At 53.3% G+C, this 27,719-nt stretch overlaps 1 protein-coding gene across 2 annotated transcripts in view; it reads right to left on the bottom strand.

Moving 5' to 3' along the window:
• The window catches only part of EEFSEC (eukaryotic elongation factor, selenocysteine-tRNA specific), a 204,517-nt gene that overhangs the window by 32,174 nt on the left and 144,624 nt on the right, over positions 1 to 27,719 (bottom strand). For both annotated transcript variants that reach the window (XM_004581345.4, XM_058678421.1), the window contains exon 5: positions 7,133 to 7,789. In XM_004581345.4, the coding sequence (XP_004581402.2) occupies positions 7,133 to 7,789 (657 nt within the window). The remainder of the gene's footprint in view (positions 1 to 7,132; positions 7,790 to 27,719) is intronic.

The raw sequence follows: 27,719 nt of genomic DNA, 5'->3' as shown, positions 1-27,719 counted from the left end.
GCTGGCAACATGCACCTGAGCAAGCTGTAAGAAGGACAACTAGCTCTGGTTGAAAATGACTGGGGTGGGGTGAGGGCCTTAGCCCAGGCCGTGGGGCCCAGCAAGCACTGTCGGGGGACTGAGCCTTACCTGTCCCACCTCTCAGCTCACAACAGTGAGGGTGGCTGTGCAGCTATCACAGAGTGAGACGCATGGCCCAGCTAGGGAGTGACTCCGAAGCAGGCCAGCTGGGATGCCTTGGAGCCTCTAAGGAAGATGGGGAGGTCCAAACAGGTTAAAGAGGGCGAGGTCTCCAGGGACACAGCCTTCACTCAAAGGCCTTCCCTGGCAGGTGCTCCAGGGCCTGCCTGCATCCCAGGCCCCAACCTATAGCACTGTCCCTGCTCCAGAATCAAGGGCTGGATTTGAGGGTTGTCTCTCCTGTGGCGTCCACCTTCCTGCCACTGCCATTCTGCGCTTAGGGTCCTGCCCTTGGGACCCCATTTTCCCTCGGCCTTTGCTTTCCAGAGGCTGTTCTGGGCCTGGGATGACCCCCGCCTCTCCTTTTCTCCCAGACGTCCCAGCATCCAACCAATGCAGCTCAAAGGCCATCTCTCCCTCACAGCCCTCTTCCTGCCCCTCAGGCAGGATTCCGCACTCCCCTCCCATCCCCTACAGCCTGACCAGGGCACTGGGAGACTCTGGCCCTTGGCTTACGGCTGGTCTCGACATGCAGGTGGCCGAGGTGGAGGTGACCTCTTGGAGACAGCCCAGTAGGCCTGGCCTTCACTACTAGCCTGTCTTTTCAGCCAGATCTTGGCATACCTGTACTGTTAGTCACCTGACATCTTCTTTACCTAGCTTAAAAGGCACCTTAAGGGAAAAGCAAAAATCACTAAATGTAAGTAGAGGGAGCTGACGGTAGAAACACACACCCCAGCGACATCCGCCTTCTGCTGCTGCTGGCTGGGAGTAGCAGGGCGTGCTTCACGCCTTCAGCTCACCCAAGATTTTCTCTGTGATGTGACCAAAGGACAGAAAGAAAACTCAAAGGAATTAGACACTCTAAAATAAATAGTACAGGGGCCATGGCCTTAACCAAATGAACAATTTACTGCTTGTAAATGTCCAAGAACATACAAAACAATGAACACACACACAATATCTATTCTGATATCTATACTTATCTGTTATCACTCCACATACACTCTTTATTTCTAATTTAATGGTCCATACCTTCCGCATTTTAAAATCTACTAGAATCTTTCCTCTGTGGTCACAGGATAACTACAAACCCAGCTCTAAGATGGAAGGGTTTTTCTCTCACTGTAATGTCCTGAGCCCTCAAAAAAAAAAAAAAACATAGCACATATTCTACAAATATTCTTTTGAATGGTTACTGATGAATAATCAGTTTTTATAACTACTCCAGAGACATGCAATGAACAAAAGAAAAGCCTGTTCTCTAATTTGAGGAATGGAGGCACTGGCATTCACTTAAAACCATGCTTGCTGATGGTCTCACACCTCTTTGTTTTTACCTGCTGTCTAGCAGCTTGTTTGATTTTAAAGAACGTATGCTGACGTGTCCCTACGATAATTACAATTCCTTTTTAAAAATCAGGCTCTTCCTGATTTGTAACAAGTTTTGTGGCTGCAGTTTGTAATTGTTCATTATTACATACCTACCCTGGTAAGGATTTTAAAATTTTAAATTTTCCTTGTCTGATTTCTAACCCAGTTTATCAATCGATGTGCATCAGGAGGAAGGTGGACTCAGGAGCAGAGCTAGGACTCAAACTCCAGCACCATGACATAAGATGTGCTGTCTCAAGCAGTGTCTTAAATTATTTCTCCAAATGCCTGCCTCTAGTCTCTGTGTTTAAAGAGGCAAATTTTACCATTCACATTTAGCGTAATGACTGGTACTTAACTTTATTCTTTTAAAATTATTAATAAATATTGTTCTTATTTTTGTTGGTTCACATTCATTCCAGTTTTTCCTTTGTAAACATGGAAGTTTTATTATACACTCATTTCATTCTGTATCTGTACCTACTACAGGATACCAATGATTTTCATTGCTACCATATGCTCTGGCTCTCTTCTCCATATTCCACCCCGGAAAGAGTCCTGCAGGATTCCTTCACATCCTGTGGCCCCTCAGCTGCGACCCCCTCACCTCCCTCCCACCTATGCTCTGGCTCTCTTCTCCTTATTCCACCCCGGAAAGAGTCCTGCAGGATTCCTTCACATCCTGTGGCCCCTCAGCTGCGACCCCCTCCCCTCCCTCCCACCTACACCTGCTCTTCCTTCACGTCCTGTGGCCCCCTCCCCTCCCTCCCACCTACACCTGCTCTTCCTTCACATCCTGTGGCCCCCTCCCCTCCCTCCCACCTACACCTGCTCTTCCTTCACGTCCTGTGGCCCCCTCCCCTCCCTCCCACCTACACCTGCTCTTCCTTCACGTCCTGTGGCCCCCTCCCCTCCCTCCCACCTACACCTGCTCTTCAGGACTGGTGGGGGGTGGGGTGGCAGTGCTTTTTGCTGCAGGTGATGGTCAGAGCTTTGCTTGTAGGCTGTTCATCCTATCGCCAGAATCTGATTCACCATTCAGAGCAAGAGGTCCAATTCTGCCTGCTAGGGGCTGTCACACAGCTCATGAGCTACAAATGACTCACAATCCACTTTCAAACACATTGAGAAACATCCAAGGAAAAATGTTTCGTGATCTACGAAACTACAGAATCCAAGTTTCAGTGTCATTCACTTATATGTGGCTTGCAGCTGCTTCTGTGACATGCAGTAGAGTTGAGCAGCCAGGACAGAGACCCGTCACGTGCTCAGCAGCTACATATCATAATAACATCAGCAGCAATCCACCTAACCACAACGTCCTATTTATTTTATTACCACTGCCTACCCAGGTAACTTTACATCAAGTAAAGGTGGACTTGAAATGTCGCAGCATAAGGCTTAGTGGGGTATGGGCGCAGCAAAGTACTGTGCTAATTAGCTGTGTTAATAAAACACATACAGGGCTCGGCAGCGTGGCCTAGTGGCTAAGGTCCTCGCCTTGATCCCATATGGCCGCTGGTTCTTATCCCGGCAGCTCCACTTCCTCTCTCTCTCTCCTCCTCTCAGTATATCTGACTTTGTAATAAAAATAAAATAAATCTTTAAAAAAAAAATAAATAAAACACATACAGTGTACAGTATGGGCATTAGAAGAAATGTGACAAAACTGGGTTTTTGTCATCACACCATTCAGAGAAAAACAAGAGTTAGAAAAATGAGGAGTCCGTCTCATCACACATCACAGCAGACAGATGTGCGCACGTGCACACACATGAAATGACGCTTCAATCAAAGGGGGCTTCCAAATGGCTCATTTGTTAACCAAGTGAGGAAGGCCATTTGCCAATGATAAATTATTCAATTGTGTTTGATCACAGGTCTACAAAAAAGGATCCAGAGAAAATAAGCTTGTTTAAAATGATTAGATTTGGGGCAAGCAGAGTTGCCCAGGTTTGGCCCTCAGGCCACTGCTTGCTCTGCTCAGTGCCTCTGAGGTAGGCCACCTCGGCTGGGCACCTGCCTGTCCCGACCATCTTACAGGAAACTGGGGAAGCAAGAAACAGTCCACTGCGACAGTGACCATCTCCGTGTGCCAAGTGTTACCCATCACTTCGTTTACACCTGAATATCCTTATCTTTCTGTTTACGGTAGTCTCCATGTGACAAACGTCACGTCTCTCTTGTGCCCTCAGGGCCTGGCACGCTCTTGGGAGCTCAGTAACCAGCTGACAACAGTAGTCACTGACGTTCCTCACGTGCCTGCTTGGCGTCTCAGAGTGAGGGGAACAGGTGGCTATGGGGTTGCAGGTCCCACCTGGGCCAGCTTTAACCTTCTCACTGTGTCCTGACCTCACGGTAACTTCTCAGGGAGGTCCAGGAAGCTTGGAGTGAGGTGGCTGCAATGTACCCAGGAAGCACAGCCAGGGAAGAGCTCTCTGTCTCGCCCTCTATCTCTTTGTAACTGCCTTTGAAATAAACCTTTTTTTTAATTAAAAAAAAAAGCATCAATAATCAAGCTATAAGCCTGGAGCAGGAGCCGAGCACTGGCCTTGGAAAACCTATGTGCGATCGCTTGTTTCGCTTTTCTCTGGTCCCAGGTGCAGAGCTGTGAAAATCCCAGTTTGGGGCCCGGCGATGTGGCCTAGCGGCTAAAGTCCTCGCCTTGAACGCCCCGGGAACCCATATGGGCGCCAGTTCTAATCCCGGCAGCTCCACTTCCCATCCAGCTCCCTGCTTGTGGCCTGGGAAAGCAGTTGAGGACGGCCCAATGCATTGGGACACTGCACCCGCATGGGAGACCAGGAAGAGGTTCCGGGTTCCCGGCTTCGGACTGGTGCGCATTGGCCCGTTGCGGCTCACTTGGGGAGTGAATCCTTGGACGGAAGATCTTCCTCTCTGTCTCTCATCTTCTGTGTATATCTGGCTGTAATAAAATGAATGAATCTTAAAAAAAAAAAAAGAAAATCCCAGTTTGCAGGAAGGGAGACACTGGTGTGGGCAAAGGTCCCATGACCTATCGGGGAGGCAGGCACCCAAGAAAGCCCAGGTCTGCATGTGTGCCTGGTACCCCCCGAGCATCAGTCAAGGTAAGTCGGACAATCTTGAGGCCCCTGGGTGCACCAGGGCTACTGCTCTGAACCCGGCCGGGCTGCCTCTGGGCAGTTGCCTGGGCAAGGCTGCCTTGTACCTTCGGCTCTCAGGTGTGAAGCCACATGCTCTGGTGGCTCCTTCTCAACTGCTCTGTGCCCTCTGTGAATGGACACACAGAGACAGCTGATACAGGGTCCTGTGAGGGCCCCAGCTTGGCTGTGCAGGGCCTTCCCCAGTGTGCAGGGGAGAAAGCTCCCAGCAAGAAGGCACTGGCTCTTCCAGAGCACAGTCTCGGGACACACTGGGCAAAAATCTGTCTGACTCAATGGAAAGACATCAACTCCAAGGCCAGCCAGCCCTGGGTTCGAATCCTGACTTTCCTGGCATGTGACCTCTGGCAAGTCACTTCACGTTCCACAAGTTGGTTCCCAGTCTGGCTTACCCCATGCTGGAGAGGAGTCTAGTGACTAGAATAGGAACAAAATTTAAGTAACCTTTTGTTCTGTTCAGATTTTTCTTTACGCATGTATAAATATTTACACATGTTAGGAGGTAGTGATCTATTTAACTGTAAAGAAAAAAAAGTAGGTAAGGCAAAGTCAACACCACCACTCAGAGTCACTTGAAGGTCTTAGAATAACGCAGGCATCTAGTGAAGACACACAGCAGGTGCTCACATGGGGTGGAAGAGGGGTAGAGGGCGACCTGCTGATTCCTGCCCCAGGCCCAGGGGGAGTGTGGGGCACGGAGACCCAGAGTCTGTGCCTAGAACCTGGCGGCAGCACAGGCATTCAGGGAGCTGGCAGCAGGAGCCTTGGGGAAGCCCTCTTCCTGCACCCGGGGGCCTGGCTAATAGGACCCGTTCTGGGAAGCCGGCAGCAGGAAGTTTGTGGCGGCTCAGGGGCTTGTGTGTGTGGCATCTGGACTCACACTGCTATGCTCTCAGAGTCTAAGGTTTTTGTGTGTCTGTTCCTGGCCTCCCTGGCCCGGGCAGGATGAGGCTAGCGGCTACAGGACGCCCTTGATGGGCTGGGCTTGGGTCCCTCCCCCAGCCCTGATGAAGCCCATCACTTTGGCAGTGTGCTCATTTCTCCTCTCAGCACACTCTGATGGTTCACGGGAAGGGGTGGCTGCCCATGGTGGACGGGCCTGTGTGGGAGCAATCAGAGGCAGCGGCCACACCGCGTGGGTAGACATTTCACTACAGAATAATTATGCTCCATAACGTTCCTAATAAATCAAGCCAGGCAAACGAATGACACACACTTTATCACCTTCATCTCCAATCAGCATTTCAGGCTGGACATGGGCTGCTGCAGCCCCTGAGCAGGCCCCACGGCCTCCCAGAGCCCAGGATCCTGGATTCTGGGTGTGGGAGAGAGCAACAAGGGGCAGCTTCCCCAGCTGAGGGCAGGCCTGGGGCCAGGACACAACGTAAGCACGAGGAAGAATCCCTGCCGCAAGAGTGCATTCCAGAGGAGAAGCCCTGGCCTGCATAGAGGCGGGTGAGCAATGGAACCCTGGACATGTTTCCCCCCAAGGACCCACTCCATGGGGGTCAGACCACACGCTGACATCCGCTCCAAGACCAGGACCCAGAGATGGGGTTCATCACTGCTGGCTGGAAGTCCCAGGACAGACCCTGCTAGGAGCCCTGCACCCCACCTAGACTCACCAGTGCCCCACGCTCAGTCAGCTAAAGCCCATACAAGTCCCAGAATCACAGAGCCGCATCTGCACACCCCGAGACAAGCCCGGGGGTGGAGGAGCCCCATGTGACAGGGGGTCTGGATGCCTGCCTAGCTGTCTACAAGGTCCAGTTGGCCGTGGATTCCCACCCAGAGCTGCATGGCCAGGTGCCTCACAAGAGTAGGGGATTTCATGGCTTGGGGACAGACTACCACATTGTGTAAACTCTTGTGAGAAGCAAGTAGATCAAGGTGGCCAAGCCACATGCTTACGGTCTGTGTCTAGTGACAACAAACTCCTCTGCCTCTCGGGGACTCCCTGCCTCCTTGAGTCCCTTCCGGCTTTGGACATGGACAGCTGGGGGCAGACGTGGGCAGCCAGGGGTGGCCATGCACAGCCGGGGGCAGACATGGGCAGCCTGGGGCGGACACGGGCAGCCTTGGGCAGGTAGACATAAGCAGTCTGGGCAGACACGGGCAGCCTCGGGTGGACATGGGCAGCCACTTGGTCTGCTGAAGGTCAGCACCCATGGAGGGTTCCAGGGTCCGGCTGAGGCGACAGCATTCAGGGAGGCCCATGTGAATCCTGCCATGCGCCACTGAGGAAATGCCAGGTTTGCTTAGATCTATGGTGGTGGGTGGGGTGAGGGAGGTGGTCTCCACCATGGGAATAAGTGGAAGGCTGGCCACCGGGCTGTAGCCCAGAGAACATGGGTTCCTTCCTTGCCTAGAAACCAATAAAGGTCTGCGGGGGCTACCCAAGAGGAAGGGACAGTGGCAGGGGGCTGAGCGCTCACCCGTTCCACGAGGCCATGCTTGTGTTTCAGCTTGAACACCTTCAGTGTGGGCAGGAAGCTCTCGGCATAGTCCTTGGCCTCCAGCCCGTGCAGCAGGATGCCGTGGAAGGCCAGGCGGCACGTGTTGGCATGAATGTCCGTGTCGAGCCTGGAGCCGATCACCAGGCACAGCCGGGGGCACGTGACGGGCTTCTCGAACTCCACCAGGGCCCACTGCTGCCGAGGGCAGCGGCCCTCTGTGGCCGGGCCTGCCTTTTTGTCAGCCTCCTCGCTGTCTGCCACAGGCCCTGCTGAATCCTTGCCAAGGTACTGCTCCTGGAAGAGGTATTCTCGAGAGAAGTCGAAGGAGTCCAGCACAGGCTCGCTGTCGAAAGCATCGGGGGCAGGGCTGAAGAACATCAGGCGGCCCATGACTGTCTCATGGCCCACTGTGATGTGGAACTTGGCCTTGGTCTGCAGGGGCCCTCGGAAGTATGGGATCTTTTCCACAGAGATGAGTGCCGCGTGGACAGTGTGCAGGGACTCAGGGGCACACACCAGCCCGCGCTCCAGCAGCTTGGGGTCAAACTGTGTGACGCAGATGCCCAGCCGGTCTCCCTGCATGGCTGAGGTCACGGGCATGCGGAACATCTGCATGGACTTTACCTTCTTCACCACCTGAGGGAGCAAGAGGAGGAGCACGTGAAACCTGCACGCTTCGAGGGACAGGGAGGCCCCACCCCAAGACTCGCCAACACACGTGACCCACGGAGGACAGGCCAGGGCAGGCACTCCTCTGAAAGCCTGATGCCCAGGGCTGGGGTCCCAGCAGGTCAACTCTGGGGCCAGCCCAGTTCCTTCCAGCCCCTGGCTCCTGCTTCACCCATGGCGGCATTTGCCCAGTTTACTATTTCATCAACCATTCTGGACTTCCAGCTCTCTGTGAAGGCTTGCTCCCAGCCTCTGCCCACATGACCCAGTTCCTCAGCCTGCCAAGCCAGGACCATCTGCCCTTCCCTCCCCAGGCCAGATACCACTGCTCGGAAGAGCTTGCCTGGACCCTTTGTGGGCAGAATTTGGCCCTGTTTTCCCAGTGCCCACCCCAGGCCCACCCCAAAGCACACCCAGCCTGCTGTTGTTGCTGCCTACCCTGTCCTTGTCTGCCCACCGGCTGCACTTCCCCAGGTAGGGCCTCTTTAGCCATCTGACATACAATTCCTGAGCACCTACTGTGTGCTGGGCTCCACCTTGCAGAAGGACTGTAGTACAGATGCACCACCACCATTACATATACAGGGAACTCATGCATCATACTATGGCCCAACATGACCTCAAGTCATATGCACATAAATGAAATTAACACAGAAAATGACATGTATGCAGATACATCATTGACTACTGAGACACTATACACTGCACACGCTGTGGGAACCACCCAGGGCGCCGCGGCTGAGAAGGCCCCTGGGAGGTGGTGCCTGAGTGCTGACCAGGGCTCTGAGGCAGTCAGTCAAGGGATGACCCAGGGAAAATGGCCAATGTGGGATGCAGAGGCCAAGGCCTGCAGACAGAAGCAACTTGGTGTGCTTGAGTTTGAGAAATAAACAAAGAGGCAGGAGGGCTTGCTGCAGGGGAGGGCAGGGAGAGAGGGTGGGGAGGTCAAGGCGCGGCCCCATGCTGTGTCATGCAGGGCCGGGAAGTCACCCCAGGAGCTGAGGCTCAGGAATAACCTGATCTTATCTCTGCTTCTGAAAAGTTTGCACTGACTCCTGGACGAGGCAGGGTCCCCTGTCCACAGTGTGTAAATCAGGAACAGGCATGGAAAGTCCTACTAACGTTCATGACCCGGATAAACATCCTACTGTGATCTCTGGCTCTGAGACGAGATGAAGTGTGTTTGCAGGTTTTTCTTAAAAGAAACAGAAAGGTTCAACATGTTTCAGAAGGCTGCTACTAACACCCGTGGGCTGCAGAGGGCTGCTGCCAAGCATCCCGCGCTTTCTCCTGGGATGTAGGGCGAATGCTGTGCTCAGTACACTGGCCCAGGACCCTTGGTGGAGAGCCCTCATACCAAGTGTTTGTTTAAAGATCATTAACTACCTAACCAAGGGGTCAGGGGGGGGCAGAGAAAGTGAGAAGGCTGGTGTCAAAAGCCACAGCCAAGATCAATCAAAAAGAAACATAAAACATCTCTGAAATCGTCTGCAAAGGCAATGGGAAAGTAAGATGTCAAGGAATGCGACTGGGAGTGCGCGGAGATGATCAGCTTACATGAAGTTCTGTCTACGCAGCAGTCAGGCCTGAGCCGCCTGCCTGCCTTCCCAGCCAGCCGGCCAGCAGTCAGGGTGCCAGTGCCCGCCTCTGCTGCTTCCTGCCTCCAGGGCAGCTTACCACTAGGCACATCTTGATCACCCCCTCCTACACAGACTCCCATTTCACACCTCATGCTGGCACTACCCTGCAGTCATGGCTGCTGCGAGTAGAGAGACCTTTGTGCCAACTGGAACTTGATGGAGACTGCCTCCTGGGTCACCCTTTGCTGCACCAGAAAGTGCTTGGCTGAAAAGTGCCACTCTGCAACCCAGCTTTGAGGAAAGCAAAGAGCTTCCTGTCCCACGTGCTCACCAGCCCCGAGGCCACAGCAGCAGACCCACCCTGGCGGCTCCATCATCTCCCTGCTTTGCCCTGAGGGCTTCTCCCTCGTGGGGATTTCCCTCCACCTGGCCAATTGCCATACACCCTTCACACCCTCAACCCAAGGCCCTGGAAAGGTCTTCCTGGTCACTCAGAACAGTGCTGGCTACCTCAAACCTGACTTACAGAACTGCCCCAGCTGCTCTACGGGGCAGCCTCTGCTTCCGTGTGTGAGGGATTCAAATTGGGATGTAAGGAACAATCACGAGCCCGGTACCCACCCCAAGAACTTGAGCATCACTGCTCACTCAGCCCATCAGGGCTGCTCACATGGGACTCCCCTGCCAGTCCTGCCTTGAATGTGGTGGGCTGTATTCCTTCTTGAAACACGCCATGTGGACGACTGTGTGGAGGCTTCCTCTATACTGCACCCACGCCTCATCAAGGATCTGCTCTGCTGCATGCAAGGACCTGACAAGCCTCATCCTGACTCCCACTGTGCAGATAACATGAAACTGTGAACTAGGACACAGAGGATTGCAGAATCATGGGAAGGTGTAAGGGGAAAAAAATCAGGGAGCTATGACACAGAGAATGGTGGCTCCGGTACCTAACTCATGCTGAGTGGTCAGGGAGGACTTCTGTGAGGAGGCAGCATTGGAGCTGAGGCAGAGAGATGAGAAAAAGCACCACAGCTTCCAGGTAGGAGAAGAACTGTGCACGGCCCAGGCCCTGAGTGGGACCAGAGTTGGACCTCTCTGAGAGACTGAAAGGCAGCAGGGCCAGCGGGGTGCAGAGGGCAGGGGGCTGCAGACTTGGCCCAGTCACCTGCACCGTGGGAAGGGCTGAGCAGAGGAACACCTAGCTGGCATTTCTACAGTACGGAAAGGGAAACTGGAGGGGCAGTGTGCGTGCCTGTCTGTGATGCCCACATCCCATGCTGCTCTGCTTCTGCTCTAGCTCCCTACTAGAGCACCTGGGAGGCAGCGGGTGATGGCCTAAGTGCCTGGGTCCCTGCCACCCACGTGGGAGAACAGGACAGAGTTCTGGCTCCCGGCTTTGGCCTGGCCCAGCCCCAACCCCTGTGCCATTCTGAGGGTGAACCAGGGGATGAGGCTCTCTCTTAAACTCTTTCAAATAAACGAGCCTCAAGAAAAAAGGGAGGGAGACCTCAGAGAGGCGGGGAAGGCTGACGTCCAGCTGCATGCCAAGATGGGAACAGGAAGTGTTCCTCAGAGAAGAGTGCAGGAGCCTGCAGTCGGCGGAAGCCTGGATGGCCAGGCCTCCTGGACGGCCAGGACCCCTCGCCAGCTCTTGCCGCCTGACCCTCCCAGGCCCTCTTGTCTATAATTGGCAAGCTTGGGTTCGAAGCTCAGGTGGAGGGTCCCAGGCTCCTCCCAGCCCTGCCTTCACCTTCCCAGCTCCCCCAGGGCACGGCCGCTGCTTCCTAGTCTGCCCCCACACAGCACTGACACAGTTGGTACCATGCTGCTCCTCCAGCCTCCCAAGCCTCTTGCTGCCCTCTCCAGGACTCCCAGGCCCACGGCTCTTCCAGCTTCGTGTGCTGACTGCCCTGCCACTCACATCACAGTGGGCAGCCTCTGGCTTCCTGCTCCCCAGCCGAGCTGGGCACACTCTACTTTGGGGCCTTTGCACCTGCCAGACCTTGGAAGGGGAGGAGCCTTGTGCAGATGTCTCCTCCGCCTTCCCATCAGGCTTCTCCCTGCTCAGGAGCCGTCCCCACCTGATAAAAGGGCACCCCACGTCTCCATCTTGCTCCATCTGGCTGCCCTGCTTTGATCTGTTGCTCTCAGCACTTGCTACTCGCTACTTGACGTCTTCCATGTTTGTTTTCCGACCACCTCCCGCATCGGAACGTAACCTGTGAGGACGGGGCTCTGTTGGCTTCTTCTTCCCCAGTTCTGTCTCCAGCACAAGCCTCACCCTGATGGTGGGAGGAGCCACGGTCGGACCCACTCTGCCCCTCTCTGCTGGAGGGCTGGCCTGGGCCCACCCTGATGTGGTGGTGGGACAGGGCTGAGGCACACTGGTCAGGGTATCCCTGGTGCCTTGGTGGGGTGAGTAGTCACGGGGCCCTGCTGTGTGCTGAGGCCTCCGGGGAGGCTGTGTCCTGGAGCACAGCACGCATGCTGGCCTTACTGCGGCTCCAGCCCAGGCACTGCCGGGGAAGGCTAGACGAAGGAATGCATCAAGCAGGCAACCAATTTTCAAACCTTGAGTTCCTGCTTGCTAAGCAGTTTGGGCCTTTCTGACTAACAAAGGAGCTTTGCTGTCATCTGGGTTAGTTATTCCTCCACAAAACCCCGACGAGACAAGTCAATATTTTTACATTCAATTTTATGGATGAAGACACAGGTTTCTTGATGTCTCCAAGGTCACAAAGCAAATAGGCCAAGACTTGGGACAATAAATGCTGGGACTGCAAGGAAGGCCTGGCACTGCACGGCCTTGTCCCCGGCCAGCTGAGCATGAACTGTGCCCCGGCCTGGTGTGAGCTGGGTGCAGGCTGCCACCCTACCAGCTTCCTGAGGCCTGGGAGCCTGCAAGGAGCCATGGGGCTGTAGTGTTTAACAATGCAGTGCCTGAGCCTGAACCAAAAAGAAGGCTCCAGAGGACCCTCCATTACATCAACCCTGGGGACCAAGTGCAGTGAACTCCTGGCAAGTCGGCTGCCTCGAGGCTCCAGTGGGACGGAGGCAGGTTGAGCCCTGGCTTCCTCCCAGTTCCTCCTCCTGCTCCAGGCCCCTGGGCTGTCGGCTGTGCCCAGTACCAATCTCCTGTTGGCCATATAAACAGACATGCTCACACCTTCCCAGCTTCCCTCCTGGCAGCCCTGCATCCTGGTTCTGGCAACACGGCAGGTCCAGTTTGCTGACTGGCAGCAATTGCATGAACACCGCCGTGTCTGCTCCCAGGCTCGCCGCACGCAGACTTCTGCTCCCTCAGTCGGCCACATGGTGTCCTGGCCCGCTGAGGACTGGGTGTGATGTTGTGGCCAGAATAGTGTGGCATTTCTTTCATGTGTGATTTCTTTTTTGCAACCTTCATCTTTTTTTTTTTTTTGATCTTCCATCTGCTGATTCACTCCCCAAGTGACTGCAATGGCTGGAGCTGCACCGATTCGAAACCAGGAGCCAGGAACCTCCTCCAGGTCTCCCACACGGGTGCAGGGTCCCAAGGCTTTGGGCTGTCCTCAACTGCTTTCCCAGGCCACAAGCAGGGAGCTGGATGGGAAGCAGGGCCGCCGGGATTAGAACCGGCGCCCATATGGGATCCTGGCAGCATACAAGGTGAGGACTTTAGCTACTAGGCTACCACACCAGGCCCACATTCATTTATTTGTTAGTAAAGCAGAATGACAGGAAAATCCTCCACCTGTTGGTTCACACCTGAAATGGCCCCGGTGGCCATGGCAAATCCAGGCCAGAGCGGAGCCTGGAACTCCAACTGGGTCTCCCCCAAGAGTGACAGGGACCCTAGCACATGGGTCACCTCTGCTGCCCTTCCAAGGCACCTCAGCAGGGAGCTGCACAGGTAGTGAAGCAGCCAGAACTTAGACCCCAACCAATGCTGTTCATTGGGAATGCCAGCATTCGCAGGTAGCGGCTTAACCCACGGTACAACACCAGCCTTGAAGTTACTGACAATCTCCAGTGGGAGTGGCCTGAGGTGAGACTCACCCTCATTTATCTCTGCATTTGTCAACTGGTCAGTATCGAACTGATGCTTACCACTGTGTTATTTTCCAATGGGACAGAAAGAGAGGGTAAAGGGAAGGGGCCCAGCATGTTCTGGATGCCTGCAGCAGGGAAAGCACGGCGGAGCTGACTTCATTCCATCCTTGTAACTGCCCTTAGGGAGCCCTGGGAGGATCCACCTCACAGATCAGCAGAATGAGGTCCCAGAAGCGAAGACAGAATCCGGAGCACCCAGATCCGATGCCATCAGGCACATTATTCTGTTACTCCAACATGGAAGTCCACGGGGAAACATGGTGACCTTGTACAAGTCACTGATGTGCAGCTAGTTCTAGGGCAGAGACAGGGACAGCCCAGTGCCACCACAAGCAGCAGACAAGGCCAACCAAGAACAACAGCAGCCCTGCACTCAGCAGGCTTCATGGCATCCAGAGATTGCCCTAATGACACTGGCACTGGCTGCCAGGAGCCCGCACCGCCATGACCTGTTTTTATTCCATTAATGAGCCACGAAGCTCCTGGCTGTGCTAAAGGCCAGGGTGGGGATGTTGCAACTGCATCATTACTTAATAAAATGTAAATCGGAGAGGAAAAGAAACACACGATGTTTGACACTAATAAGCTTACAACAGGATCAGTTACTTCAATTCAAAGAGGTTCAGACTGGAGGGGAAAAATGAAATAAGCTTTTAAAGCTCGGTCTAGGTTTGGCTCCATCAGACCTAACCAATTTTGTTTAATAAGGTTTCAATTTGGCCGCTCTTCCTTCTCCCTCTTTTTGAGTGAGGCTGTGTACAGATAAGACATTTCCCCCTAATGCCTAATGCACTTAATCACATCTCATCCACAAAAATCAGGCCCAGGAGTTCACATGGGCTCTGGGGCTGCCGGCGCCTCTCTGCTGGGTCAGCCTTGGGGACTCAAACCTACCTCCGTTGTCTCAGAGAAACCAAAGCCATTCAGCAAGGTACAGAGAATCCAACCAAACAACAGCCACCCGTGCCCCCACCAGTGGAGCTGACACAGATGTTGTCGCCAGTACTTCAAGGCTTGACATCGCACGGTGAACCCTGAATCTTACTTCCCACCCCACATTCCCCTAGAACCCTTTCTTGGGGGATCCTTCGCATGACCTATCCTGCTGGTTATCCCTTTAACCAAAGGTGGATACCCAGGTGGCATACATATTTTCTGGTTGGCATAGTAGTGCCATATTCGTCTCATTCCACACCTGCTTCCTTCCTTCTGCATTGTGCTTCTCCCACCTATTCGTGTGTGTGTGTACATATATATGTGTATACGTATACATATATACATATACATATGTGTGTGTATATATGTGTGTGTGTGTATATATATATCTACTTGCAAAACTAGGTTATTCTTTTGGGCCTCACTGATCTGTGATGTGAAAACTCTGTCATTTGCCCATGTCTGCATTAATGGGCCTCAGGGCTGCCACTGCTTGTCACTGTGAACACTGCACAGTGGCCAGGCCTGTACACAGTAGCTCACAGACAACACAAAGTACAGGCATTGGACAGGGGTGGGGGTGGTGGGCCCACGTTTCACAGGCTTTACTGATCACTCTGAGTGGCCAGCATTGGGACCAGCCTGAGGGTATGGTGTGGTGGCCCAGTGCTGCCTTAGCGTGTGTCCTGATCACAGGCCCTGTGGCTCCTAGGCTGTTGCGCCCCAATTCCCGGGGTTGACAACATCAATGCACCTCACTTGCTCGGGCAGCCAGGGGCTCAGTGGATGCCTTCCTGAGCGCATGGAAGGAGCCATGAGTGAAAGAAAGGGCAGGGATGAGGGGGAGGAGGTCTGTGCAGCCTTCCACTGCCTGGCTCTCCTCCTGGGCTCAGCCAACCTGGCTTCCGGCAACCCTTACGACACTGCCCCTCACCTGCCCTGGTGCCCCTCCTCCTCAGCCCCTTTATGATGGGGAGCTGTGCATGTTGCCCAGGAAGGGTCTACCCTGGGACAAACTTTATCAGGTATCGGAGAAGTCACCTGTTTGGGTGACTCAGGGACCCTGTGGAGATGTGAGATCAGAGGTGGGAGAGGTTTGTCTATCTTTCCAACCTCTCACATGCCAGCGTGAGCTTGGGCTCACAGTCAGTTGGGCCTTCAACAGAGCATGAATGCTGCTCCCTGGGGACCCCACAAACTCCACCCCCTGCCTGGCTCTTTCTCCTCCCCTTATTCCTATATCTAGCTAAATTTTGCTTTCTCGGGTCCCACAGAGCCCACACTGGTGTGATCGCAGCACTTGTCAGTCCTTGTCCCCCTGCTTTCCAGTATATGCCTGCATGTCCCATTGCCTCTGGGGTCCCCCAGGCTGGGGACAGCCCTCGGGCAGGCATGGTGCCCGTCACAAGGTACCTGTCACACAGTTCCCCTCATGCGGTGGGCATTCAGCTTGCCTCCTATGGTGAAAGCCCTGTCCCTCTACAGCAACCTCATGACCAGATGTTGGTGCCTGGAGACTCGTAAAAGTGACAGGGCCTGCCAGCAAGCTTTATGCCCCCTCTCAGGCACCCAGCAGGCATTTATCATCCCATAAAACCCATAAAACTGTGACTTGAATTATCCCAAAGCTGGATTCTTTTGGTCTCCATACAAGGGGACGTTAGTGTTTTTAATGATGTCTTTTTGTGGGGTAAGGACTCCTTGGGAGGCAAGCCAAGGAAGCCAGCTCATTCCCAGGAAGAGCTCAGGAGAGCTGTCCTAGAGTGGCAGTGAGTACAAGTATACCTGCAGACCCCAGTCCTTGGTAAGGAACCCATGGTGTCTGAATCGCAAGGGCGTGACTCAGAAAGGTCCCCACAATTCCAGGGATACCCCTTTTCCTTTGACAGGTCTGCCACCCTCCTGCACAAGCCCCCTTTCCCCTTAATGGCTTCAAAGCACACGTACCACCGTCCCCAGCACCCACTCAACCAAGTGGAACACACTGGTGATAGCCCTGTGCCCTGGTACAGCCAGGCCTGCTAGCCTCTCTCCACCCACCCTCACCCTTCAAGCCTCACCCAGCTTGCCAAGGGGGCTACCTGCCAAACAGTACTCAAAGTCTGCCACTTGCTCTTTGGCACCATCTCAGACACAAGCTAAGGAACCCTCCTTTCAGTGCCAGTTTTGAGCCTCTCCATTTCCAGTCCAGTGGGACCGGGGTAGTCCCCTCTGTTCTCATACCCTCTTGTCACAGGCTTCTCCTCCTAACTCTCAGAATTCCTACTTTTGACCACTGCATCCGACAGTACAGAAACAGGAACAACTCAAGACATTCGCTGTTTCCACCTGCTGGAGAGGGCCCATGGCTGAGGGCTTTGGGTGCGCCCCTCAGTCACCTCAGCCCCACGGTGAGCAGGGTACCCATCGTCACCTCTCCTCACCCCACTGATGTCTGGGCAGCACCAGGGGCCTGAAGCTAGGCCCTCTCACCCACAGGATAGCTCTCGGAGAGGGTGAGGGCCAGAGTTGCCCCACACCAACTCCTGCGAGTCCACTGTTCCATGTGCTGAACACACCAGACCTGGACCAGATCCAGGGTTACACATGTGTGTTACAAGTGTGACAAGTTCCATGAATTCCCAAGCCTTGGCATCTTCCCGAGACAGTGGGTGCCTCAGGTCCCAGTCAATAGGAGCTCTGTGAACATTAGGCAGCACACCCCCAGGGTCCACTTAGCCCCCCGCTGGGGGAAGGGGGTGAGGTGTTCCCACTGGGGGACTGAACTTCAGCCTTTGGGGCCCACCTTGCCTGTTACATTCCTGTTGCCCAGGTTACAAGCTGACTGGGAAGTTTCACCCCAAATTCATGCAGATAGTACACCCTAAGGTTTCCGTGTTAACACCTTATAGATTAACAATAGGAATTTGATTCAATTGTGGCAGCTAGGAGGTGGGGCCTGCCAGAGGTTTTAGGGTCACTGTGGGTGTGTCCTTACAGGGTGGTCTCACATGGGGGTTCACTGTTATTTGAGTTCAAGTTCTGACTGGGCCCACAGTCTCTTTCCTGGTTTACATGTGACTATACCTCTGTATTTACCATGACAACCTACACAGATGCCAGGCCATGAAGCCACCTGATCCTGGATTATATTCTCCAAACTTTGAGCTAAAATTAACCTTTTCTTTCCCAAAGAAACTCCTCTGATGTTTTTCTTTTTGCTAAAAGTGGATTAATACAACCCGTGAGACAACAAATCCTGGCATCTGCCAGCCTTGCAGCCAGTCCCCTCTTGCCCATTAAGCTCCCAATTCCTGTTAACATTCCCCCAGCATCCACCCATTCCTCCATGTACAGTGTCAGGCCACATCCTTGTTAAAAACTGCCAGGGCTTCCCATTTCTGTATAGGGGTCTCTAGTGCTTCCGCCTGGGCACCTCAACACCCCCGGCCTCCAGTCTGGCTGGGGTATCAGCAGGGAACACCCTCCTGCTTGTCTCTCACAACCTGCTTCCTCCAGGCCCATCACCGACATTCTTGCCCTCAAACAGCACCTGCTACAAACACGGCGGGCCCCACACTGACCTTGGGGATTTGGGGGGAAGCCACAGTCCTTCCCTTCCACAATTCCCCAATCACACGTATAAAGCGTATTAGAACAGTGTGCTGAGTGTTGCAAGGGACTTTGGAGGCCAGCAGAGAGGAAGTGACATCTGAACTGGGTCCCAAAGGATGATGCCACAGACTGGCACAGCGGGCAGAGGGGATGGCCTAGGAGTATGTGAAAAGTGCAAGGGGTGACAGGCAGCTCTTGTGGCGGGGGGTTCAATGGGTGTAGATGAGACTGGCACCAGGAGGGTGCTCAGGAAGCAGGAATGTCATCTGGGTATCTTGTTCAGACCACATGGGACCTCTATCACAGGTGGGGTTCAGGCATCACTCAGAGAACTTAACTCTGGGAAAAACAAAGCCAGGGTTCCCACGTCTTCATATCTTCCATGCAGGCGTGCACAGGAAGTCAGAGTGGCACAGGGAGCAACGACAAAGGCTGGGAACCATCTGGGAGGCTGGCAGGATGCGCTGCAGTGCAAATGGGCACACAGGCCGGGTCTCCAAGGCCCCAGCGGGGCCACACAAGTGACAACATGAGGCTATGCACTGGCAGGAGAAGTCACACAGAGAAGTGTTTGCAAGGAGAAACTCAGGAAGCAGGAACAGGGCCTCCCCTAGTCGGGAGGTCAGGATAGGATGCAATGCCACAGGTCTACTTCCCTGAATTAAAAGGGTTGACTTCTGTGACAGGAACACACTCACAAGTTAGTTACAGAGTTACAAATTAATTATTTAAAAATAAACAGACACACCTTCCAGGAAGCTCAAGTTCTGATCAGTGCACTGACAAAGACTGACAATGAACTCCAAGCCTAGAAAGGCTGGCCAGGGCTGAGAAATGGGCCTGGGAGGGGGCAGCTGGGAGGCAATGGAACTCCTCCTGGCTTCCCCACGGTGTCAGTGTCAACTGTTGACTGGCGTCTCATCCGCCCCAACAACCCCGGAAGCTACTCCCATGGATGACGAGCCAGATGGTCCCCAACTAGAGTCTGGCCCAATCCACACAGGAAAACCAAGGTACCCATGGATGAGGCACAGGACAGAGAGCCTTGTTCCTCCCCAAACTAACACGCAGCTGTGTCTGCTGTCAAGAGGAGGAAGGCCAAGCGATGGTGCTGGCTGCTGAGTTCACCATGAAATACAAGGGAAAACGTGGCAGATGAGACGGGTGAGCCGTGCTCCACTCAGCACTCAGTCTGGCAGCCAGAGAACAGAGGGGAAGCCTCTAGCCAGGTCCTAAAGGAAGGCACTGAAAGGCCCCCAAAATGCTAACAGCTCCTGACTAGGTCAACCCTAATTTTGCAAAGCAGCCCAATGGCACAAGTGGATTCCTCACTCAAGTCCCCAAGGCCAGAGACAACCCCCCTTAATCTCCCCTGCACACACACTTTACCTCCCACCTTGCAGCACACTGGTCTAGCCCTTTCAGCAAGATCTCATTATTGCTACATTTTATGCATAGAATCCCACCTCTAAGAACCTCTCCAAAAGGCAAACACGCATCACGGCAGCGCTCACCTCACTATTACCTATCACTACGAGATGGGGACAAGCTCACTGCCCAACAGCAGAGGGCTGGCTGAGTTCAACAGTGGGTGAGGAACTACACGATGAAATGCATGTAACTGTTGCACCTGCATGGAAAAATCTTTCCCTACAATAGTGAACAAATTCAAAAAATAAAATTCTATTTGGAATAGAATCATACTATAAATGGTAGTTGCCACCAATAAGTAGGCTTATTGGTGAATTTTTTTCTTGTTTGTTTGTTTTTAAGATTTATTTGAAAGGCAGAAAGATACAGAGAGAAAGAATCTAACCGCTGGTTCACTCCCCAGATGGCTACAGTGGCTGATCAGGGCCAGGCCAGGCAAGGCCAAAAGCCAGGAATCCCATCCAGTACTTGGGGCATTTTCCATGGCCTCCCCAAGTACATTAGTAGGAAGCTGGGTCAGAAGTGGAACAGCCAGAACTCTCAAACTGGTGTTCTGATGAGACGCTTGCATTGTAAGTGGCAGCTTAACATGAAGTGCCACAATACCAGCCACTTGTTGAGTTTTTTTTTTTTAGGTTTTCTTTAATAGTTAATGAAATTTCTAAGATACATTTATTTCAAATATGAAAGTTTTTTTGGATGATTTATTTATTTATTTTTATTATAAAGGCCCATTTACAGAGAGCAGGAGACAGTGAAAGCAGGACTCAACCCTGGTTAGCCGGTCACCACACCGCTGGCTGGGGCCAAGGGGCATGCTGGCACAGATGACACCTGGGAAGCCCCCAGCAGGGCTCACAAGTGCAAACAGGGCCTCACTTCTCGTTCTTCCCTCCCCAGGAATGAAAAGCAGATGGGGCTGCAGAAACTGTGTTGAGATGGAAGAATTACATCTCCAGGCAGAGAGGGACCCGCGAGGAATGGGGGCTCTCCCTGCCTATGGGAAGAGCAAATACACATGACTGGCCTCTGCCTCTGTCTAGAAGCTTCTTCTTCTTTTTTCAATTTCCTTTATTGCGGGAGGACCACCCTCTTCCCAGGTCCCAGAAGTTTCTTTCTAACTGTAAATCAGAAATCAAAGTAAAGTCTGTGTCCAGGGAAAAGAGGTAGCCTCAGATTTAAATTCTTGAGAAGAGTGTCTGGTACTATGGATTTATTTCTTCATCTGTATTTTTCAGGCTTAATATTTACACTTCAGTATGAGGGAAAAAAAGAACTTCTAAAGAAAATGTTCAGTGTCTCAACATAAAACTCCAATAAATCACCTGGAATAAATTTGGCCAACAATGATCAGAAGGCCTGCTGTGTGTCAGGGCCCATGGTGGACAGTAAGAGGCAGGCAGGCAGGGGCTGGGGGCTCATGGTGCACTAGAGCAGGCAGTGCCCCTGACTTCTCTTCCTTCCTCCCTGGGAAATCAGAGCAAGCCCAGCTCTACAGTGGAGCAAGGAACTCACTGTACAGTCCCATCAGAGTCCTCAAGGGCAGACAGGTCACTGCGCCTCAGGCACTCAGGTACCAGCAGGTCCTGAGAGGAAACAGAGGTGTTCCCACCGAGAAGCTCTGAGCCATGGCTGGGAGAAAAAGACACGACACACTGCCTAACTGCTAGACACAGATGTTCTCTGTGGCCCCACACCCTGCATCTCAGGCGCTATGTGAATACAAACATTAGGCTTGCACAGACACTGCAGGAAGCCAGTGGTGCATGGCTAACACACTCTAGCCTCAACCCCAAGCAAGTGCCAGGCCTGTGTGGGTCTTGGCTTCCGACTCATCTCTTGGAGATGCACCTGGGAAGCAGCAGCTGATGACTCAGGTAATTGTGTCCCTGCTACCTATGGAGGAGACTTGAAAGGAGTTACAGCTTTGGTCTGACCCAGCCCTGGCTGCTGAAGCCATCTGGGGAGTAAACCAGTGGAGAGAAGATCTCTTTCTCCCTCTGTCACTCTGCCTTTCAAATAAATAAAGAAATCTTAAAAATTGCCTAAAAGTTGAAGAAAAGCAGTTAAAGCTAGCAACAATAGCTTGAGGTGTACCAAGAAGGATTTCGCCAGGCAGAAGACAGGTGGGACGCCAGCCCCCATCAGCCTGGGGAGGCAGAGCTGCTTCTGGCCCCTCTGAAGACACAGCTCCAGGCCTTACAAGCCAGCAGGACAAAGGCTAGTGCAGGTGGAGTGGGGCAATCCAAACTACCCTGCCTGCCAGACCTTGCTGCCACCATAGCCTGGCATACCCTGCCCTGCCTCCTAACCACCAGTTGGTCTCATCATGTCTGCTACCTTACACTTTTGAACATTTGTTTCTTTGAATAGCAGAGGCAAAGAGAGAAAGTGAAAGAGAAAGAGTAACTCCCAATAGCTGGAGCTGAACTTGGCACTCCATCCAGGTGCAGTGGCCCAAGCACCTGAGCCATGTTCTGCTATCTTATCAGGCACAGGAGCAAGGAGCCGGATGGGAAGTGGAGCTGCCAGGACTTGAACCGGTGCTAGGGTATACACTGCAGGTGGCGCTTTAACCCATGCATCCCAATGCTGGCATCAAGGCCCACCTTGAGTCTCCTGCTTTATATGTGAATGGAACATGAGCAGCCCACATCCTGCTAGCCCTCAGCAGTGGGACTTCCAGAACCAAGTCTGCAGGCCAGGGCAAGGCCAGTCCCAACAACCAGCTCTGCTAGCAGCGCCAGCACAGCACTTAGTCTTCCCTGACCCGGAAGCACAACACCCCTCCCAGGAGCAGCCTTGCCCTGCCTTGTCCCTTCTCATCTCTCCCCAACTCTCAGTTCCACTTGGCCACCCTCACTGCTCTCATTCTCGGCTGAAGCTCCATTGCCTCTGGGCAGCCTTCCAATCCTGCCTGCTGCTCCCAGGGCCTCCTATCCCTGCTCCTGTCATCATTGCCACTATCACCACCCCAGCCCTGCCCTGCTATTATTCCCTGGTAGTGTTCTAACAAGCTCACACAAATCCACCTGCTTAACCCTCACAAAGCCCCTGAGAGGTAGGTGCCACTATGACCCACACTGTACGAGTGGCCATACTGGGGCCCAGTGAGCAGGGAGAGGTTGGTGGGACAAGTGCGGACTCTGCCAGCAGCCCTGGGTCAAGCCACCTCCAGCGCTTGCATGAGGTACAGTGGTTGCTGCCTGTCTGGGTTGTCCCACAGGGATCTCCTCCAGGTGAGCTGCCTGGCTCACACTGCCATCCACTGCACCCAAAATGGGTCTGGGACGTGCTTAGTACGACTAACAACAGATGAGCACACACTGTTGGCAGCTGACTGCTCTCCTTCACTTGCAGTCCTAGGAAGGCAAGTTCTGCAGTCAAGCTGCCTGGGCTGAGCTCCTATGTCATGGGCTTGTGACTGTGGGCAAGGTACTTTACCTAAGTTTCCTCACATGGAAAACACACCTATCATGAAGGACATCTGTGAGATTACGAGATAATGCACATCATATACCTTGAAAAAAAAAAGTGGTTTTGCAATAAAGATGAGCAATCAAAACCACTCTGAATATTTTGTCTTTGATGAAAAATTTAAGAAAAGAGCATCCCAAACTTCATTGGATGTAGTAACGGTGGAACTGATAAGAAGATGTGGCAGCCAGCGTCACCCTTGGCAGGAAGGGGGGACAGGGAGGAGTGGTCTGAGTAGGGCACTTGGCCTTGGTGCTTCAGTGCCTACAGTGGGGCAGCAAACTTGGCTTCGCAGCCACGCCACCTGTGGGGTGCAACTATGCCAGCCCATCATCAAGGGACTTGATGTGCAAAGATACCCGGCAGGCTGGACTTGGCTCACTCTCGCTGCATCCCTAGGCCCTGCAAAAAATCCCGGCCTGACCTAGTGTCCAGCCCAGCCCGGCGCTGCCACGTGCTGCCTACACTCAGAGCTGGTTGTATCGACAGCCATTTCCAAGCCCCTACTATGTTCTGGGCATGCAAGTGAGGTTAAGATGCCATTGCTTCAGCTGAGGGAGAAGACACCAGAACACGGCGTGGCATTCTGATTCAGCCTCCTCACCTGTAATGTCCCACATAGCAGAGGGAGAACGTGAGGGGAGCTGGGCTGGCGGCTAGTGTGACTGTAATTCCAACCCGTCTCCCAGGAAGCAGGAGGAGAGGGCAAGCCACTTGAGATGACTTTCAGAAGCTTAAGGGCATGGGCTTTGTGCAAAGTCTGTTTGGGGTAGCCGCGTAGCACACAGGCCAACGTGAGTCATGCTATATCGCAAATAAAAATCGGCCCATGAATATACATAATCCCCAGGTAATTCTCCCAATCTCAGAGCAGTAATGGAGCCACCTTCGCTCACTGAGGCATGAATATTTACCGTCCTCTGGCTTTACTGCTCTCGATCTGGGTTCAATTTTGCAAATTAAAATGAAGGCTGTGTGGATAGAGAGATTATGGAAGAGCCTCCGAGCCTGCTGTCCCCAGCAAGGCGGTCGCACTGCGTAAGCTTGCTCCTGCCCACTGGCCTGGTCCCCGTGCCTGGAGAGTTAGGAGCCACAGGAAATGGGACAAGGGGTCACAGGGGGGTCAGGACCTTGGAAACAACACAGTAGTAAGAGGAATGACATTAACCCTGAAACAAGCTCCAGGCGGGAAGGTGTGGAACCCAGGTCAGTCCCAGCTGGTGGCAGTGGTGGGAGGGCACTCTACCCCCGGACCCATCGGTTCTGACCTGGTCTGGAACTTGAACCTTTCCACAGCTGATGTGAGAGCACAGGAGAGGCTGTGCATGCACATGCCCGGCCCAGGTAAGCCCTTGGCCTTGGCGATGACCAGACATCTTCTCTCGCCACACGCTGGTCATCTGCTACCTGTCCACACACATACACACCATTCAGGAAGGGGGCTGGGACACTGCCTGCGACCCACAGGCAGGGGTGGTGATGCTGGCCTGACTTACGGAGAGGGAGCCATCCCGGGACAGCAGCTGCACTTAAACAGGCTGGAGGTGAGGCCACGGAAAGACTTGACATTTCTGGTTTTCTGTTGGCAAAAGGAGCAAGAACCAAGTGTCCTGCCCTTTCTATTGCCCTGGGAGGAAGTGGGAAGGGAAGAGAAAAATCAAGAGCAAAGCAGGCCCGGGGCGCTCTGACGGGTGTCTGCCCCCACACACCCCAGCTGCGAGGGCTGGGAAGCACCACTTCAGCAACAGCAGCGGAACCAGCTGCAACAAAGCCCACAGAAAACTTGGTCCAACAGACCTTTACAGAGGGCAGCATTTGGCACCTGTGGCACAACAATCATGCTCCAGGCCTCCACTGAGGCCCTTGTAGAGGTCGTCCTGGCCCACATGGCTCCCTTGGAGACTTGCACGTGGGCCTCACCACTGTGGAGCCCGAGCCTCAGTTGCATGGCCTGCAAGTGCAGGGGCCGGGCGGGGTGCTGCCAGCCAGCCTCCTGTCTACAGAGTTGTGCACTATGCCTCCTGCCATATGCAGGGAGGCACAGGAGCAAGATGTCACCACTCCCCAGTACATATTGAGGCTGTCCCGTGGTGGTGGTGATGGTGGCAGTGGTCAGGGGAGGAAAGAGTCTTTCTAGAGGAAAGAGTCACTGCTGTCACTTGTTAGGAACATGGAGGAACTCCAGAGCAGAGGTGACTTCTGGCTGGGCTTGCAGACAGGGAAGGCACCTCAGGCAGAAGGGAGAGGAAGAGCAAAGACCTAGAGGCCTTGGCAGGCAGCGTACAAGTCAAATGGGCACAGCTGAGGCCAGAGTTGAGTGGCATGGGGCTCCAGAGGTCAGGCCACAGAGCTGGTGCTCTCTGCTGCTGGTAGACGGGAGGCTACAAGACAGCATAGCACAATGTAACGGTGGGATGTGCTTGAGTCAGAGTGACCATGCTGGTAGCCCTGAGAAAAAGGACTGCAGGCAAGCAGAGCCAGTGGGAGAACAAAGCAATAGACAGCCAAGGCCATCTCTGAAGGATGGGACCTTTACACTGCCTGCTGAGCTAATGGGCAAGGCACCTGGCAGGCACTGGGTAAATGCTGAGGGATAGAGGGGGCCTGTGCAGCCAGGTGCACATGGAGCAAAGGTCTCAAGTCTGAGGGAGCAAATACACTGGGCACACGGTGGGCATGAAGTGGCAGATGCATGGCTTTTCCGGCCTGGCCGGGATGCCTAACCCTCATGCATGAGCCAGAGGTTCACACTGTCCCAGGGAGGCCTGGTACCAAAGGGTTACTGGCTGTGCACAGAGAGCCCTAACCCCAGCCTGACGAAACGTCTCCTAGTTTTCTTTCTGCTTTCTTTAAGACCCCAGATGTGTTCTTGAACATCAAAAGAGAGTAACTTATAAAGTTAAACTAAATCAAGGGCTTTTGTTCTGAGGCATCGTTGCTGAACTAATTATTCCTGTATGTTGTTTAATGAAATAGTGGTGCCATATATTAAACCAGTTAACAGGATGAGCACATGAGTTACAAGGAAGGTCGGGGCTGGGATTATAAATTTAACTTTTTCTTAAGAAGAGATGAAACAAACCACTCAACTCCCACTGTCGTGTGTCATGGGAGGGGAAAATGATGGCACGGAGCAGCATGGATGGAGACCTGGGCCCCGGTGCTCAGATGCTAGCGGCACCGTGCTGGCGCGGGCCCCAGCCCGCTGGCTCCCTGCCCTGGGCTCTCTGTGCCCAGGCCCCAGGCAGGTCCATGGCTGGCTCCTCAGCCACTATGGGCCCTAGGCCCCCACACTCCAGGCCCTCACAATAGCCCATCTGAAAGTCAGACATAGCATTGACCCGTGAGGCTAGCTACACTGACACAACCTGTGTGCTGCTCACAGGCGCTGCAGCCACCCACAGTGCAGATGCTCCTCTGAGGGGTGGAATGTGCTGTGCCAAGATGGGCAGCCACAGCGGTGGGTAGCTCCAGCAGAAGACTCAAAAACCCCAGCACTTGTGAGCATGTGAGAGCCTGCTGTGCTGTTTCACTCTTCCAAGTCCGTACGTGTGAGTTCCCCTGGTGCATTTATATGCATTTAAAAAAAACACCTGCAAGGACTTTGAGGCATGCCCCTAACACTGGGGCTCTAGGGAGAATTTTACTGTCCTTTTCCTTTCCTTCCTTTCCTCTCCTCTCCTCTCCTCTCCTCTCCTCTCCTCTCATTCTTTCTTTCTTTCCTTTTTTTTTTTTAAATTTTTCCAAATGGCAGAGTTACCAAGAGAGGTCTTCCATCCACTGGTTCACTTCCCCAAACAGGCAACAGCTTAACTTACTATCCCATGGTGCTGGCCCCAGGAACTTTAACTTTTAACATTAGATCAAAGTGCATTAATTTTTCACAAGCATGCACTTCTATTATACTTGAATAAGGCAGTTAAATAGCATATTAATGTTCAACAAACAACATTAATCACATGCAGAGACCAAAGTAGGACAGTGGTTAAGAAGAACTTGACTTTTGCTAGCAATGCATGAAGTAGCACACACACAAAAAAAAACCATAATTCATCCATTACTCGTATAGTGAACATTTAGAAAATTTTAATAAAGAAAACATTTAACATAAAAATAACATGCAACCAAAAAAATGGCAACCACCTAAGTGCTTCTCAAGGATAACAGGGCCCATGAAACAGTGAGGTGACACTGACAATAATTACGTAGGTGATTTCCACTACAGAGACACAGCGGAGAGAAGGGAGAGCCAGGAAGCAACCACAACCACCAGCACCATGTTCGGTGGGTAGCAGGGCTTTCACAATCAGAGGAAAGGATGTCATCAAACAGGAAGAAGACCCGTCTGAGCAGGTGTGTTCTACCCAGACCACAGTTCCAGGTCCCCTGACTGTGGCAGGAAGGCTGGGACCCAACGGGGCTGGGGGACGTGCTGGTTCAGGTGATGTTGCCAAGGCGCTGGCAAGCATGCAGTTTCCAGAAATGGAGAGCGATCCTTCATGCCACCAACACTGCACAAGACCTGCAGCTAAGGAAGGCTCTGCCAGATGATTTGGTGGCTACGACATACAGTACCAACCACAAAGCCACTCCTCCTTCTCTCCCCTCCCCTCTCCACCCTCCAAGAGGGCAGAGGCAGAGAGAGCAGTGGCCCCCGCAACGCCCCTCACACTCAGCCTCGGCTCCTTGTGTGGCTCACAGCAAGGCCTTCTCTCTGAGCCTCCACTTCCTGGATGAAAAAACAATGAAAACCCCTGCTGCCTGCAGCTCCAGGCAGACCAATT

This window comes from Ochotona princeps, chromosome 21, assembly GCF_030435755.1.
Source record: "Ochotona princeps isolate mOchPri1 chromosome 21, mOchPri1.hap1, whole genome shotgun sequence".
In the NCBI taxonomy this organism is placed as follows: Eukaryota; Metazoa; Chordata; class Mammalia; order Lagomorpha; family Ochotonidae; genus Ochotona; species Ochotona princeps.
This window is presented reverse-complemented; position numbering and strand designations above follow the sequence as displayed.